This window comes from Carlito syrichta, unplaced genomic scaffold (assembly GCF_000164805.1).
Source record: "Carlito syrichta isolate Samal-C Ts95f unplaced genomic scaffold, Tarsius_syrichta-2.0.1 Scaffold308839, whole genome shotgun sequence".
Lineage (NCBI taxonomy): Eukaryota > Metazoa > Chordata > Mammalia > Primates > Tarsiidae > Carlito > Carlito syrichta.
This window is the reverse complement of record NW_007252935.1, coordinates 898621-915862: the sequence shown is the minus strand read 5'-3', so window position 1 is coordinate 915862 and position 17242 is coordinate 898621. Positions and strand designations below refer to the sequence as shown.

The window sequence follows — 17242 nt, the reverse complement described above, 5'->3', positions numbered from 1 at the left end:
CCCAGCAGGTCGAGGCTGCAGTGGCCACTGGGCGACAGTGAGACTCCAACTCAAAAAAAAAAAAAAAATCATATGATTAAAGATTAGCGCTGTGTAGCGGGGCTTGGTGGCTCAGCCTGTAATCCCGCGCCTTTGGGAGGCTGAGGTGAGTGGATTGCCTGAGCCTGCGGGTTCGAGACCCGCCTGGGCAGCGAGACCTCATCTCTACAATAAATCAAAAAATCAGCCGGGCGTGGTAGCGCGCGCCTGTAATTCCGGCTACTTGGAAGGCTGAGGCGGAAGGATCACCGGAGCCCAGTAGGTCAAGGCTGAGGTGTCCAGGAGCGGCTACTGCACTCCAGTCTGGGCGACAGAGTGAGACTCCAACTAAAAAAAAAAAAAAAGATTAGTGCTGTGAGACAAGCTGACCTCCAGAGAGAGGAGACCGGCTAAAGATTGTATTCAACCATACCTATGTCATAAAACTCCAGTGAAAACTCTGGACACAGCCGGGCTTGGTGGCTCAGCCTGTAATCTCACACTTTGGGAGGCTGAGGTGAGTGGACTGCCTGAGCCCGCGGGTTCCAGACCTGCCTGGGCAACTTGGCGAGACCTTATTTCTACAATAAATCAAAAAATTAGCCGGGTGTGGTAGTGCGCGCCTGTAGTTCCAGCTACTCGGAAGGCTGAGGCGGAAGGATCGCTGGAGTCCAGCAGGTTGAGACTGCAGTGGCCGGGAGAGGCCACTGCACTCCAATCTGGGAGACAGTGTGAGACTCCAACTCATAAAAAAAAAAAAAACCAAAAACCTCTGGACACTGAGACTTGGTGGAGCGTCCTAGTTGGTGAACACATGGATGTGCCAGGAGGGTGACAGTCCTGTATGCCACAAAGAGAGGGCATAGAAACTATGTGTGCCTTCCCAGACCTTACCCGGTGTGTACCCTTTATCATAAAACTATAATCCTAAGTATAGTACTTTTTCGAATTCTGTAAGTCATTCCTGTGAATTATGTAACCTGAAGGGTTGTGAGGAAAACTCAAACTTGTAGGTCAGTTGTCTGCATGGCTAGAGGCTGGCATCAAAGTAAAGACAGTTTTGAGGAGGACTGAGCCTTTAACCTGTGGAGTCTGATGCAGACTCTAGGTATTAGCATCAGAATTGTATTCCAGTACAGTCACTCTCATACGAAAGTGAGAAACTGAGGTCCAAGCCCTTTCTATCATTCCTCCATTAGCACAGTGATTCTGCCCTTGGCTGGAAGGAATATTTGCAGCCTAAAGAAGGGTGCCACTAAATGCTGCCAGTGAGAAGTCTGCATCTTGTTAACATGCTTTATATAGAGAGTTTAAAGGTTTTATACAAAGGTAGTAAAGAACAGTGATTAAGAGTATGGATCTAACCAGGGTGGTGGCTCATGCCTATAATCCCAGCACTTTGGGAGGTGGAGGCGAGAAGATTGCCTAAGCCAACGGGTTTGAGACCAAACCGGGCAACTTGGCAAGACCTTGTCTCTACAGTAAAAAAAAAAAAAAAAATTAGCCAGGTGTGGTGGTATCCGCCTGTGGTTCCAGCTACTTGGAAGGCTGAGGCAGAAGGATCACCTGAGCCCAGCAAGTCAAGGCTGAGGTGGCTGTGAGTGTGCTACTGCACTTTAGCCTGGGGAACAGAGTTAAACTCTAACTCAAAAAAACAAAAACAAAGAGTACTGGCTCTGTCAACTGCATGATCTTGGAAAGTTGCTTGACCCTTCTATGCCTCAGTTTTCTCATCTGTATAATAGGAACAACAAAACCTACTTTGAAGGGCTGTTGGAGGATGAAATAAACTGATGCATGTAGAGGGCCTAATGCAGTTTTAAGCACGCAGTTAGTGCGTAATAAATGATAGAGCCTATTATGATTCTTGCCTTCAAGTATGTTTTCTCTAAGCTCTGACCAATTCGTAGTTGAACCCTAGACAAACATGCTTGTCTGCATCTAAATGACTTGAAGAGTCCAGTGAGATGAGTTCATTTCATGTTCTTGGGATAGAAGAATAAAGGGAGTTAGAGCCTGATAGTTATTTTTTAATAATTTTTAAAATACCTTGTTAGGATCCAACTTGGTTTTGTCCACAGGAGCAGAATCTTTTATCACTTCGACAAATTCTGCACCAAAACACTGACCATAAAATCCCTAGGTAAGAAGAACCAACAGTTTATAAAGGTGATTTCAACATAATGCATCTCTTTGTCTCCTCAGAAGTAAAATAAGTTTGGAACAAGTGCAAGGCAGAATTTGCTTACTGATTACTGAGAACTCTTTTGAGCTAATGAGCAAAGTTCAGCATGTCTTGAGACAAAAATAAAAATATGAGGAAGTCCCGCACTATCAACTGATATATGCATGCCAATACCATCATCTTACCTGAGTGGATCATATAATTTACTTCTCACCTTTTGTACCCTGAAAACTTGGAAGTCAGCAGATTTCCCATACTGCAGCAAACCACAGTGCACAAGAAAACAAAATATATGCCTCTAATTCCAAGTAGGGAGAACAATATTGGGAAACCAAGTGGCCTGGAAACCAATTGCTAGTTCTCCTTCTCACGTGCTGAGCAACTTTGGGCAACTCACCCAACCATTCTAGGTATGGCTTCTTTGAGTCAAGTAAGGCTAAAAGTCCCTTGTCTCATCTGGCTGGGATGGATAGTGTAAGAAGTGATTAGATAATAAAAGTGTTTTATGTTTTACAGTCATAAGATGGCATAAATTCAAAGCAATAGCAAGAAAGCATAAGGGGTAAATCTTTGGTTAACTGTCAGCAGTTCAAAGGGCCCAGTCATTCAGCCCGAGAGGGTTTTGCTTTAAGGCACCTCTTGACTTTCTTCCTGAGTTCTTAGTGCTCGGCCCTTTCAGTGTATGTTCCTTTTTCCTGACCTTTCTCTAGGTTGCTTCTCTTCTTTTCCTTCCTTTCAGACACTCCTCCAAGAACAGGATGCTCTTTTTTGTTACATAATGGACCAAATGTCACTGATGGGTTGGCGTTAGGGCTAGCCATAGCTCACGGTGTAGCTACCATTGAATAGCTTTGTATCAGAATGGGAAGGAGCTGTCCAGTGCCATCTAAGGGATGGCCATGCAATTGTCTGGTGATGATTCAGGAATTTGGCCAGATTACTTCAAAGTCAAGATGATAAACTTCAAGCTGAAAAACTCTATTACACTCTGTTAATATATTAGGTTGATGCATACATTTGTAGCATTTGTTTTGGGCATGGCAACACTGTAGTGTTGTGAGTTTTTGTCATCTGTCATTTGGCGTGACAATATTGTACTTGTGAATATGCCTTACATTTTGCACATTTGAAGAAAGTTAGTGCTATTTGTGGGCTAAAGAAGATGGAGTGTAGGCCGGGCATGGTGGCTCTGTCTGCAATCCCAGCACTTTGGGAGGCCAAGGTGAGAGGATTGCCTAAGTCCAGGGGTTCAAGACCAGTCTGGGCAACTTGGTGAGACCTCATCTCTACAGTAGGTCAAAAAAATAAGCCAGGCGTGGTAGCTCACACCTGTAGTTCCAGCTACTTGGAAAGCTGAGGTGGAAGGATCAGCTGTGGAGGCTGAGGTGACCGTGAGCGTGCCACTGCACTGCAGCCTGGGTGACAGAGTGAGACTCCAACTTAAAAAAAAAGAAGAAGAAGAAGGAGTGTCAAGTGGAAAAAAACAAATACATCCAACATATTCTTCTGTTTGAGTTTAACAGAGGAGTAAAGACAGCAGAGGTGACTCAAAACATTTGTGCCATGGACAGGGAGAACGCCATTGGGGAAAGCATGGCAAGAATATGGTTTTGAGCCGGGCTCGGTGGCTCAGCCTGTAATCCCGCGCCTTTGGGAGGCTGAGGTGAGTGGATGGCCTGAGCCCGCGGGTTCGAGACCCGCCTGGGCAGCGAGACCTCATCTCTACAATAAATCAAAAATATCAGCCGGGTGTGGTAGCGCGTGCCTGTAATTCCGGCTACTCGGAAGGCTGAGGCGGAAGGATCGCCGGAGCCCAACAGGTCGAGGCTGCGGTGGCCGGGAGCGGCCACTGCACTCCAGTCTGGGCGACAGAGTGAGACTCCCACTCAAAAAAAAAAAAAAAAGAATATGGTTTTGTTGTTTCAAAGAGGGCCCCTTTGACCTGAGTGATTCGCCACATTCAGGAAGACCATTGGACTTTGATGAAAACCACTTAAATGCTTTAATCCACAATGATCCACATCAGTCAACCTGAGCATTGGCAAATGTGATGAGGTGTGACCAGTCAACCATTCTGCAACATTTGTGTTCCACAGGCAAGCCAAAAACACTACGAACTTATGCATCAACCCAATATATATCACTAACATTCAGAAAAGGTGATTAATAAAGCACATGACCTTGTTTGAATTTCGCCTAAACTTAAATATTTACAATATGAATCCATAAACTTTGAAAAGCAGACACAGGATCCTAGGGAAAAACTATCCAAATCTTGCTTTACCTCATGATCTCACCTAATAACTTCATATTATAAATGTGAAGCAGAAAAACACAGGTAGAGATCGATGATGAATCCATGAATCTCTTTATTTAGTTTTGGGAATGGCCCACACTAACTTGTTTTTGTAAAGTATACAAGGTCGAGCACACAGAACCATTTTTCTTACCTCTAGTCTATGCGAGATCTCAGGAAGCTTGGTAATTGCAGGCTCTTTGTAGACAAATTCCTGCTCATCCAAATCCCTAAATTTGGATCCATAGAAACCAACTCGGAAGTAGGTTCCAAACATTCTCTTATGATCCTGAGAAACAGAATACAAAAACCTCTCCTTGGTTATGTAATTCTTGACGATCCAGTGAATTGCAAAGGGCTGGGGTCTTTTATTATGTTACAAATCATGTTATTCTTAAGGCTGATGTAAACAGAAATCACTCCTTTAAAATAATTGAAAGCGTATGGAAAAAACTTTGGGAATAATAACAAAAGAAATCCTATGAAAGATTTCTGGACCTTCTTTTAAGTGAATTTAAAAGATTCTCATGTTTCCTAGTTACAAAGTAATTCAAGCCACCATCTTTCATACTCAGAATTCTGGTCCTCTGCCTATTTCCAGCCCTTTTCTGTTTGACAGATGAGAGCCACAGTAATGTTGTGCTCAAGGTAAATCACTCCGTGGAGAGGAAGGAGGGCTAAGCTTCTCTAGGACAGGGTCACCTGCCACCAGGATCCCCGGCTACCTTGCTAATGATGTTGTCGAAGGCCTTCTGCAGCTTGTCATGGGTGGAGGTCAGTTTCCGGAAGTCTCGATGTGCTTCCAGGATGGGGATGACCAACTTGTAGACCTCATTAACTGTCTCGTATAAACCTCCCTTGGAAAGAGATAAAGAGAATCAGAGAGAATTTAATCCACCGGAAACTTAAGAAGAGCAGTCAGAGGTCATTGTTCAAACAATGTGCTGAAGAATGGATTTATTGTTGCCCCTCACAGTATTTTACAGAGCAGGAGGGATGTCTGAGCATTTTTGGGATATCATAACACTCAAACTGAATGGGATTCATTGCTAAGCAATTCTGTATGGTGATGTTAAGGAAGGAGAATTTCTCAGGGGAAAAAGCAGGAGAGGAATTTGGTAGTAGGGACTAAGAGCCAGTCAGGAAGGCAGCTTGAGCGTATTCACATTTCATCAGAGGTCCTCTTCCAGCCAGAAGCTAAAGGAGCCTCTCCTAGATTTAGTAGGATTCTAATTAGTATTTAGTAGGAGTTAGTAGGATCCTAATTCATTTTCTTGAGTTTGAGGAAAAGCAAAAGTATATTAGACATTTTCTGAATCCTGAAAGGGAAAGCAAGAAAAGGGAGAATATAGTTAAGACAAGAATTAAAATACATAAAGTCAGAGGGTGGAAACTCGAAAATAAAAAGTAGAAAATAAAGAAAACAGATATGAAAACAAAATAGGATCAGCTAAATGTAGTGAAGTATTGAATATTTACTTGGCTTATAATTTAAAGGAGAAGGGAGATTATTAAAATGAACATGAAAGAGAGACTTTCCCCTTTGCTCTGAATCTCAATGACGTAATCTATATATTTTTTCTCTTATTAGGAGCGTTTAGACCCAGATTAAGTTAGTGAGGGGAGTCTTAGTGGTTTCTGCTCTGACACTTCTCTAAGCTGGTCCTGGCCTCTATTCCTTCTCTTTCCCCCCAGTAGCTCTTCCCCAATTTTTTCTCTATGAGAGGGAAGATGAGGGAGTGAGAACATGCCTCATCACTTATTGTGTAACCCTGGGCAAGCCATTTCACCTCTCTGTGGCTTAGTTTCCATCCCTATTAAACGGAAATAATACTGTGAAACTACTGCCCAGCCGATGAGCTGCAATGAAAACCAGAATATGACCGTGATGAAAGGTTTTCTCACCTCCCTCAGGAGCTGATGCAATTTGCATACATCAAAGTCCTACCCAGGCCCATCCCTTGTCCCGCATAACCTGGCATGTGTTCTGAGGAATGGGGGCTGTCTGGGCTCACGGCACCCTGTCCAACCAGAGCACGCGGAGTCAGGCCCGGGGATGCCCTCTGGACACTGACCGTGCTGAAGAGCTCTGCGGCCTGCTCCAGAAGGCCCACCAGGCCACTCTCGGTGAAGTACCGGCCTGAGCACACCCCATCCTCGTCAGGCGACAGGGTGTCGTCAGAGACTGCAGATTCCTCCAGTACGTTGGAAGAAATATTCTGAAAGAGATCACAGTATAAGCCTGGAGAAGAGGGCCCCAAACTAGTAAGAGACTGCAGGGACCCAGAACGTAGGACTGAGGAAGGCGGTGTTTAGATCCTTACCAAGGCTGTGATGACACCAGGTCTGTAATTCCACCCAGAAATGTTTCTGGCTATTGTTTACTTTGAAGGGACACACTGAGCTACTGGTATGTTTAAAGCTCACAACTTACTTTTCTTTTTAACCATTAGGATGCTTTATGTTAAGAACACTTAGCTCAGTGTCACAACAGTTGAGTTAGTGAAAGGGTCATACAGTTGGGGTCACACAGTTGGGGTCATACAGTTGGGGTCTTGGTTTGTAAAAGTTAAAGGCTAATTTACAGTTAACTAGACTCTTGTTTCACCAGTTGAGTGAACTTCTGACTTTGTGGACTGTTTCTCTGAAGTACACTGCCACTGTTGACTTGACTTTCAGAGAGATAGTCATAACATATGACCACAGCAAGTGAGAATGTCTTCTTTATAGAAGTTTTTATGGCAATATAGCTCCTGTTTTGTTGTTGGACATTTTGTTTCTACATATTTTCCCATCACATAAACTATAGAGTTTAGAACCTCTAGCAGAGCACGTGGTGACCAGGGTTAGAGTGAACCCAATGAGAAACCCAGGACACAAAATTTAGGGAATTACTCACTCTTGAGGCCATAGAAGTGCTGATCTTGTACTTGCTTGACCCTGAGAGTGAGTGCCTCCTTATATTTTGAGCCTTGTCTTCCTCACTTGTCTTACCCTGGTGCTGGTCCTGATGGTGACTCTCATGTTCTTGACAGGTCAAGAAGTCTTTTTATTTTTTTTGGCTTACAACAATAGAAAAAATGCATATGGAACATGGAAAAAAAATGGGAAACCTTCCTAACTTAAGGAATTGTACATGTCACATCCTCCTATTGCTGCAATCATGGCAGGCATAACTAATCCATTATAGCACTCTTTCCTCTGGAGCTTGGATATAGTCCCCAAATTCTCCTTAGCATAGTGCTCCAGTCAGCTACTACTAAGTGACCAGAGTTGGCTTGTGAATTAAAATCTGTCTGCCTTATGGCCTGGAGAGCAAGACCAAGTGATCAATCTGAGCAATCAATAGGAGACAGTTGTCATGTCACTATTCCTTCACATATCCCTATCTCTTCACATGCAGTATTGTAATATAGTTTTAGGAGTTTAGGAGGAAACTCTCAAAGTCTTTTGTGACTAGCCTTTCTTTCAGACCCGACCTGTCTATTATGATGTTTTTTAATTGGAGATAACAGAAGGTCCAAGAGATTCAGTTGAAAGAATCTAATGACCCAGGAAAAGAATTATGTACAATTTTCCACAAGAGGTACACATTAGAGGAACATATTTGAAGCCTTATTAACTGTGGTAAGAGGAAAAAGATTCTGGAGAAGATTTTCCCGGCTTCGGAATTAGGGAAGTAAAGTAACAACAATATCTGAGAATGTGTTCATATCTGCATTTGTGAAATAAATATTGCACTCTGGGACGCAGAATTTCAGTGATCTCAGTTCCTAGGAATTCAGTGACCTTAAAGTTATTTTCTTTACACAGATTTCTTTATCTCCAGCTTATGTCTTTTCCAAAGGCTCAATTTTATTGGAGGAGAACAAGGTTGAAAACCAAAGCATAGAGCATTTAAGGAAACAACACTAGACATCTGTTGTTAAAGTTGTCCAGAATTCTTTCATTCTCCTAAGAGTAAAACATCCTGAGTTTTTGGAGGGGAATCATCCATAACTCCAGGTGTGGGCCTGCTACTCTAGCTCAGCCAATCAGAGCATCCTTTTCTCTGACCATTATGATTGGCTCAAGGATAAGCACGTGACTCAGTCAGAGTCAGTAAGATGCACTGAGACTTTCTTTGAAACTGCTAGAAATGGGGTGTCGCTCTTCTCTCCTGGACTTGACCCTAGAGATGTAAACCTAAACTTTAATCCATGTGGGAAGTATGTGAAGCACAAACCTGACACCACAGAAGGCAGAGACAAGAAGTGGTGATGATTCTGAGTTTGGATGACATTGTTTGGACCGCTAAGTCCAGTTTGGTGGATGCTACTCTAGGCTCATTTCTGTCATGCAGGTTGATAAATTCTGCTTTTATCTTAGGTCCATCTGGGTTAGTTGTTTTTACACCTGCCAGCATACATTTCCAAACTGATTTAGTGTGTCTCATTTGAGAGAAATTAGCATTCACTCATAAGCGTAAATATAATTTGACTTTTCTGTAGCCGAAAACACCTGAGTTCTGCACACCATGGAAGAGGCACACATCACAGTTTCTCCTGCTTTCCTTTTCACCTTCTTTATACTTTCCCTAAACCCCAGCCTGGGTGGCATTATAAATGCTTATGGCATCTTATGCCTCTTTATTAAAAATATTTCTCAGGCCAGGTGTGGTGGCTCAGCCCTATAATCCCAGCACTTTGGAAGGCAGAGGTGAGAGGACTGCCTGAGCCCAGGGGTTCAAGACCAGACCAGCCTGTGCAACTTGGTAAGACCTCAACTCTACAATAAATCAAAAAATTAGCTGGGCGTGGTGATGTGCACCTGTAGTTCCAGCTCCTTGGAAGGCTGAGGTACAAGGACTGCCTGAGCCCAGCAGATCGAGGCTGCGGTAAATGTGGGTATGCCACTGCACTCCAGCATGGACGACAGAGGGAGACTCCAACTCAAAAAAAAAGCATTTCTCATAATTGTAATTGAATAAGGAATGGAATAATTAATCATATGGCATATCTCTGGCTAGAATGTAAAGTTTATGAGGCCAGAATAAGTATTCAATAAATAGCCTCTAAAAGAATAAATAATTGGATAAAGATACATGACAAGACTAAGCTGCATGCCCCCATGGAGGGATAATGTGGAGTTTTTCTGTTAGTCCTAGAATAACGATTCTATCTTACCTTGGCATGTCTCATTATAAGCAAATCAACTGAATTCTAGGTACAATTCAGATGGTAAGGCTTACTAAACAAAAAAGTCAATAGTGAAATGTAGCTAATATTTAAATGATAAATATTAAATAAAATATAGTAACGGGGGAAAAGACACAAAAGAGTTATAAGATGGGTTCGAGACCCGCCTGGGCAGCAAGACCTCATCTCTACAATAAATCAAAAAATCAGCCGGGCGTGGTAGCACGTGCCTGTAATTCCAGCTACTCAGAAGGCAGAGGCGGAAGGATCGCCGGAGCCCAGCAGGTCGAGGCTGCGGTGACTGGGAGCGGCCACTGCACTCCAGTCTGGGGGACAGAGTGAGACTCCAACTCAAAAAAAAAAAAAAAAGAGTTATAAGAACATTTGAGTAAATAAAACAAGAAAAGGGAATGATGCAATTCAACAAACTTAAGGCTGGGAGTGGCGGCTCAAGTCTGTAATTCCAGGCCAACAAGAGAGGATTGCCTGGGATTCGAGACCAGCTTGGGCAACTTGGTGAGACCTCACCTCTACAATATATAAAAAAAAAATTAGTTGGGCATGGTAGCATGCACCTGTAGTTCCAGTTACTTGGAAGGGTGAGGTGGAAAGGTCACCTGAGCCCAGCAGGTCGACGCTGGGGTGGCCGTGAGCATGCCACTGCATTCCAGCCTGGGCGACAGAGTGAGACTCTGACTTAATAATAATAGTAATAATAATAAAGTTTAAACTTTTCTGGAAATTGAAAGTGTAGTAACATAGTATTTATCCTTGAGAATATCAAATGGCCAAAATGAATTTGATGAAAGAAGCAGATATATCTACAATAGCTTTTGTAACTTTCTTGCTCGCTTTTATATGATTGAAAATCAGATGTACTATTTTATGCTTTTGGATGAGAATTTAATTATCAACTTTTATAACAAGTATTTCAGAATTGAGATTAAAATTCATTTGCTGAAAACAGAATCACAGAATAAATATTTTTTTTATTGCGGACGATGAGAAAGGAAGAGTTAATAACATGAGGTGATACCCAGCTTGGCAGGTAAACAGTATTCTGGGAAACCAGAAGCTCCCAGCTCCACCAGCAGTGGTTTTGGTGAGTTATTCTCTAAGCCTGGGAAAGCTACTTTGAATTGTCCTGTCTTTCTGGTTCACACAGAATCACAAAATTGTGTCGAAAAACAATAATGAAAACAAAGCCTTTCATAAAATCAGTCATGTAAATTCAAACACGAATAATACAAACACTTGTAAATGACTTCGTGAGTCTGGCTTAAAAAGTGCTCTATTACTGTGGTTATACTGTTCATGGTTTCAAGGCTGGTCATCTCTACAGATTATGTCTCTTTAAAAAAACAGCACTCAACACTTTTTTTTTTTCGTCCTCTGAAGATTGTATTAAACTATTCAGTAAGCACAGTCCAAGTGACCACTGCGTATCCCAATCCGAGCCAGTTTTGAGGTCTGGCAATTTCCTTTGCCAACTGTGGGTAAGTTTTAGCTTATCCTAAGAAAGTATTGATTCAGCTTTTTGTTTCCTTTCCCAGGTCAATTTGATTCTTTCTTGATTTTGAATTAGAGAGTGGGCCTCTACAAAGTCGGGGAGTGGAATCAAAGGAATGAATCATGAGGGAAATCATTTTGCCAATGTTCAGAGATACTTTCATGGATGTCAGTGTACTGTGCTAACTATATGCCTTTGAGAAAGAGTTTAAATGACTTTAAAACAATTGCTCTCTCAGTTCCTTTATCTGTGAAGGGAGAGTAATAATACCTTCCCTATCTACCTGTGGAGAGGTTTATGGGGAAGTTCAAATGAAATGACACATGTGATACCTGCTGCAGAGGTTTATGGGGAAGTTTAAATGAAATCATGCATGTGAAAGTGTTTGAAATGTCTCCTAAAGTGCCCATCACCTCTAGGCACCATTATTGTAAACCATCACTATAAAAATAAAAAATAAACCAAGGTGGTAAAGCAAATAGAAGAGGCAAATATAATACATCAACACAGGTTTTTCAGCCTTAGCACTATTGACATTTGGAGCCTGATAATTCTTTGCGGGGGGAGCTTTCCCATGCATTGTAGTAGAATGTTCAGTAGCATCCCTAGCTTCTACCAATTAGATACCAGTGGTAGACACCCTCCCACTTCCAGGTTTAATAACCAAAAATGTTTTTAGACATTGGCAAATGCCCCCTGGGGTGGGGGGCAAAATTGCCCCTGTTGAGAACCACTGCTCTAAATGAAAAGCTGAATGTGCCCCCACCTGGAAGCTGACACTGCCCACAGGCAGGTAGCTGTGGTCCTCCAGCATGCTCAGATACTCAGCCACTAGTGCGGCTGCATGTACCAGGCACATGGCAGCCTCTGTATAGCACTTTTTCTTGGTGTGTTTCTCTGCCATGTTCTGGAGCCAAGTCAGCCGCAGATCAGGAGATGTCTGGTAACTCTTGGCAATTCTGAAGATAGATCGAGAAGTTTCATTTCAAGGACAACTGGTTAATAACACTGTTCTACTGTGTGTGGCTACTTTTTCCCTGATTTTTTTCCCCCTGAAATTTTTGTCTACATTCTCAGAAAATGAGAGAAAAGAAAAACATGCATTAGGCCAAGTGTTTTCATTCATGTCTAGAGTGTGCTGGACCAAGAAATAGCACTTAGTAAAAGCCTTATGGGAGGAAAAGACCTGATAAAAAAATGTCTATTTTAAGGGATGTTAAGCAATTTTCTGCCTCTTCTCTTAAAATAATACAGAAGACAAAAGTCATCTTATGATACTGCAACAGAACAATTTTGCCTCTGTAGATTGTTTGTTCTGAACAAGGACTAGAAGGCAAAGTTTTAAAACTACAGAGCAAAATGTGATTTTTAAAGTACAACTGTTCATGTATGTATGAATAGAATTGAAACCACCATATAGGAAATACTTCCTATAGCAGTTGATCATTCTCTTCCTGTATTCTACATTAAGAAGATAATGTTATAAAATAGGTACCCCACTTTAAACTAGAGAGATCTTTCTGAAACCCTATATATGAATCTACCCACTCTGAATGTCTAATTTCTACTAATTTCTATATGCATTTTTGTATGTCATCCAAAACATCAAAGTCATGTTACCTGTGATAGTTACATTAGTAAAGACTCCAACAGAGACAAAGCCCAGATTCCTGAGTTGTACCCTCTGAGTTTCTCAGAAAAGCTTACCTGTACATGAGATCCATCAGCATCTCAGGGTCTTCCTGAAACTCCCTCATTTTCACTGTGTCATATAAGATGCTATTCAGATTGCAGAGAAGTTCCTCTACCTGCAACAAGTATAAGCCTTGAAATAATCTTGGCTTTGTAGTCCCAGGTAATGAGCTAGGATTACACTGAAGGTGCAAGGGGAAGTCATAGAAAGGCTTTTCTCAGAGAGCAGCAGAGATCAGAGGCAGAGGGGCCAGTCTAGACCCAATTCTCTCTGGCTTTCATCTTTGCAAGTCCAGGTGATTATAAGGCCTGGATGTGAGCTGGCCCTTGAGATTCATGAATTATTCCCGATTCCTTATACTATCTCCCTCTCCAGTACCTTTTTGTTTAAATTAATTTGGATTAATTTTAGTTATTTGCAACCTGAAAAGTTCTAAGCTCTACTCTGGAAACTCAGGGCTTTTTATAGCAAGTAGAAGGCAGCTTAGGACCTCAGCTTGGGTTTCATGTCTCAGAAACTTCCTGGATCTTCCCAGGGTTCAGATATTTTAGAACATCTTGTAACCACTTGTTCCTAACTACAAAAACCAACAGAGGAGTGGCCATGTGAGCCTGTATCACGAAAAGGATGAGAGACAATGGCATGAACTACAGACACTGGCAGGTAGCTCAGCCATAGAATGTTGTCCTATCCCCTCTTTTTTCTAGAAGCTTGCCAGAACTCCTAAAATTTCTACCACTAGAGTCATTTCATTGGGTGAAGGTTCTAAAGACCTCTGTCAAACTGCCCTTATTTTGCTTGGTCTTGCTGGTGAATATCTCTGCATAAATGATAAGATTAATTTAAAGGAGCATGGTCAAAAGGAAATAAGAGAAGTAGAATTTGATGCAGAGTAGAGGAGAGGAAAAAGGTACTGAGAATGAGGATGTAACATTGCTAGAGAGAGCAGGTGAGAATCTGAACAAATAGGGCTTTCAGATTAAGGGAAAAATTTTTTAAAAATCATTCATTCTCACTTAATTGAGAACCTACCATAGAGCAGGTGAAAAACTGGAGTCAGAAGATAAATGTGAAGTGCTAGACTTCCATGGTCATTGTAATGGAGATGGAAGAGGTTATTGACCCCACAAGTTTCCTTAGGTCTCCCTTGTTCACAAGATCTCTCTAACTTGCCTTCTGGGACTCCTCACCAGTCAAGCTATTCCCTTTACCCACCACTTAGACACAACTCATTCTCTCACTCATCGTAATTTCCCCCTCATTTTTATTTTTTATTTATCACCCACACCCCTTCTCTAATCTTACATAACATTTAACTTGTTTACCACACACTTGGCACTTAAGTATCATTTGTCTTGTACTGCCTCCTAATTGTTTTGAGACTGAGACTATAGACTATTGGCATCATGAAGCTGAGGACAGTAGTGGATATATTTTGTTTTGTACCTCTCAGAGCACCGAGAGCATATGCATATTGAACAATAAATACCTGCAAATTTTAAATGTTACATATTTACATATAAATTGTATAAATACACACACACACATGCATGTATACATAATAACTGATGAATCCCAGAACCATGAAGAGACAAGGTATGTGCTTCAGTCTACCTGGGTGGGAAAAGGAGTCGTCTGCATGGCAATGTCCTCTTCTGAATAGGCCAAAATCGTCCTCAAGGATCTTCTCAGGTGCTCCTCATTGAAGTCTGGCGCTTTGCCCACCAAAGATGCCAGAGACATGGTTACTTGCATTTTTACTCTTGCAAAGTTCTGCATCAGAAAAAAAGGAAAAAGATGGAACAAATAACAGACACTCAGCTGGTAGACAACTGAGGAGTAGGGTCAGACACAAACAATTCCCAAACGTTCCTTTTACTCCAGTCTTAATCATTTCCTTTACTCTCAATGAAAGATGAGCTACACTTCACTCAAGATTCATATTGTTGTTTAAATGGTTTAAATGGATATTGCTGTCACATAAATCTGTCAGGCTCCCTTTAAATTTTCATTGAGGATTGGGCGGTCTCCATGCTGCAAGCTGGAAGATTCTTATAAAGTTGGGTTCCATGATGCTGTGTACTCTTTTATGCCAAGATTTTCTTCTTGGGACTTTATTTAAATTGCAGAGAAGAATGGGACTTCTGTGGCCAGAATTTCTGAGATCTTGGACTCTGGGTAAGCAGCAACTTTTTGTTTCTCCTTTCCTTCCAGAGTCGTGGAAAAATATGGCTATCATAAAGGTCCCTGAGGAACATCATAAAGGCTTTTGAATAGCTATCCCCCGATATATTCTGGGGACACTTCCTTTTTTCCATGGGCTAACTTTTAATATTTGTTAATGAGCATTTTCATTAGCATGACTACAAATGGAACTTCTAAAAGAGCATAGTAAAACCTAGACAAACTAAAGCAAAGGTTTACTGTTTTATAATAAGCTGAGTTCCAAAGCCTTCTTAGCTTTGATTAAAACTCAAATCTAGATACCAATCATTTAAAATTCTCTTCCATAGGCTATTCTGGTACCAGCCAGTCCAAATTTAGAAAAACAAGACACACTCTTCTGAATTCCTAACCCACCTATTGTATTTTTCCCTACAGATGATAACTTTTAATGTATATATATATTTCCATTTCTTTCTGAAACGTACTGATAGATACCGCTACATGCATCAGTCTTGATATTCACTCTTAGATGCAAATTAACATGAAAGCTGCTCTCTGTCTACGTACTCAATTGCTTCTTTGTCACAGGACAGAAGTAAATTGCAATACTGCAAAAACTTTTCCTTATGTTTTTCTCTCAACCAATGCTTTTAATTGACTTTCTCTAGTGATTCTAGGTCACCTAGCTAGTCCGAGCTCTTACACTGGTGGCTCCAAAACTGAACCTCATGAGAAGATAGAGGGTGGCACAGGCTTGGCTGCGGGTGATGTCCATGCTGCTACTGCAGTGGTGCAGCACTCGCTGACACAGGTCGGCACACTGTTCCACCTCCTCCTCGAATAGCAAGTCTCCGAACTAGGAGAGACACAAGGGGTCATTAGGTATCATTTGGCACTTGTATACACTTTCTGGACTGTTGAAATATGCAAATGTCTGTTTGGACAAGTAAAATGCCCAGAAGAGTTAATGCATTACTCCATAAAGATAATGAGCTATGTGAGTCAGAAGATGGATTTAAGCAATGGGGTCGACTTAAGATTTAATTATGAACTGCACAACTAGGGTTAGGGCTGAATTATCCACTGCATTGTAAGCCAGGTTACATTCACTGGCAAAGTCACAAATGACAGAATTAAACCTGAGTTTCCTGGGTTCCCTGGAAATGATTGGTGACTAAGAGAAAGAAAGAGGTCTTAATAGGGGTAAGCAGAAGAACTCTACTTTTTAAAGTTAAAAGATCCTGATGGCTTAAGCCTGTAATCCCAGCTACCAAGGGAGGCTGAGGCAACAGAATTGCTGGATAGCAGTTCAATGCTGCCGTGAGCCATGATCACATCACTGCACTCCAGCCTGGGTGACAGAGTGAGACCTTGTCTCTAAAAATATAATATTAAATAAATTAATGTAAAAGATCTGGCATAGAAAGCACCAACTGAGATCTTCAACAAAGGGGAAAAAATAATCTGCATAGATCATATTATCCAAGGTGAATCTATATTCTTCAGGTTAATGAGAAATTCATTTCTAAACTTAGCATTTTATGACATGACATTTCATAAGACTTACTAGTGGGAGTCACATATAGGATTTAATCTCACTTTGATAAAGTATTAAAGAAAAACAGTGATGTTGCAAAGTCACTCAATTGATTTTTGCTCTTATGTCATAGACTGTCAGTGAGTAGCCATTTCAAATTTCTATACTTAGGCCCCCATTTCAAGCATGAGAGCACTGCCCATCCTCTTCATGGTGACTTCCCCCAGAATCAGTGCATTTGCTTTCTTTGTAGAAAAGACTCAAGACCTTTAACTGTGAAGTCATTTTCTGCTCTCTGAGGGTTTAGTGCACCTGAAGAGAGAAGTGTGAAGCTGGGTGAAATTCTGACTCTCAATTAAGAGTAAGAAAACAAGCGGTCTGCATTTACCTTGGCAATGAGAGCACGGAGTGTCGCAAAGCAGTGAGTCAGGTAGGTGGTACTCTGATCACAGCTCAGAGAATTCACCAGGACCCTCAGAACACCTCCCAGAAGGCTGTCTTTACAGTCCAGAGCAGAGCTTGCCTGTGGGAATGGAAGAACAGCATCACTGAATCCCTGCCCTGTGCCAGTGAACTGGTGGTGAAGACACGAGACCTGACAATTAGCTCAGTGATGACAATGTTCCATCTCTTGGGGGAAGGCCTTAAGGATTTGGTGAG

General features: G+C 41.7%; 1 protein-coding gene across 3 annotated transcripts in view; it reads right to left on the bottom strand.

Moving 5' to 3' along the window:
* DOCK8 (dedicator of cytokinesis 8) overlaps positions 1-17242 on the bottom strand; it is a 222952-nt gene that overhangs the window by 20305 nt on the left and 185405 nt on the right. For all 3 annotated transcript variants that reach the window (XM_008066066.1, XM_008066067.1, XM_008066068.1), the window contains 9 exons: positions 16971-17105; positions 15749-15901; positions 14494-14652; positions 12894-12994; positions 11953-12145; positions 6575-6718; positions 5225-5356; positions 4654-4788; positions 2068-2157 (listed from right to left, as the gene is read on the bottom strand). In XM_008066066.1, the coding sequence (XP_008064257.1) occupies positions 2068-2157; positions 4654-4788; positions 5225-5356; positions 6575-6718; positions 11953-12145; positions 12894-12994; positions 14494-14652; positions 15749-15901; positions 16971-17105 (1242 nt within the window). The remainder of the gene's footprint in view (positions 1-2067; positions 2158-4653; positions 4789-5224; positions 5357-6574; positions 6719-11952; positions 12146-12893; positions 12995-14493; positions 14653-15748; positions 15902-16970; positions 17106-17242) is intronic.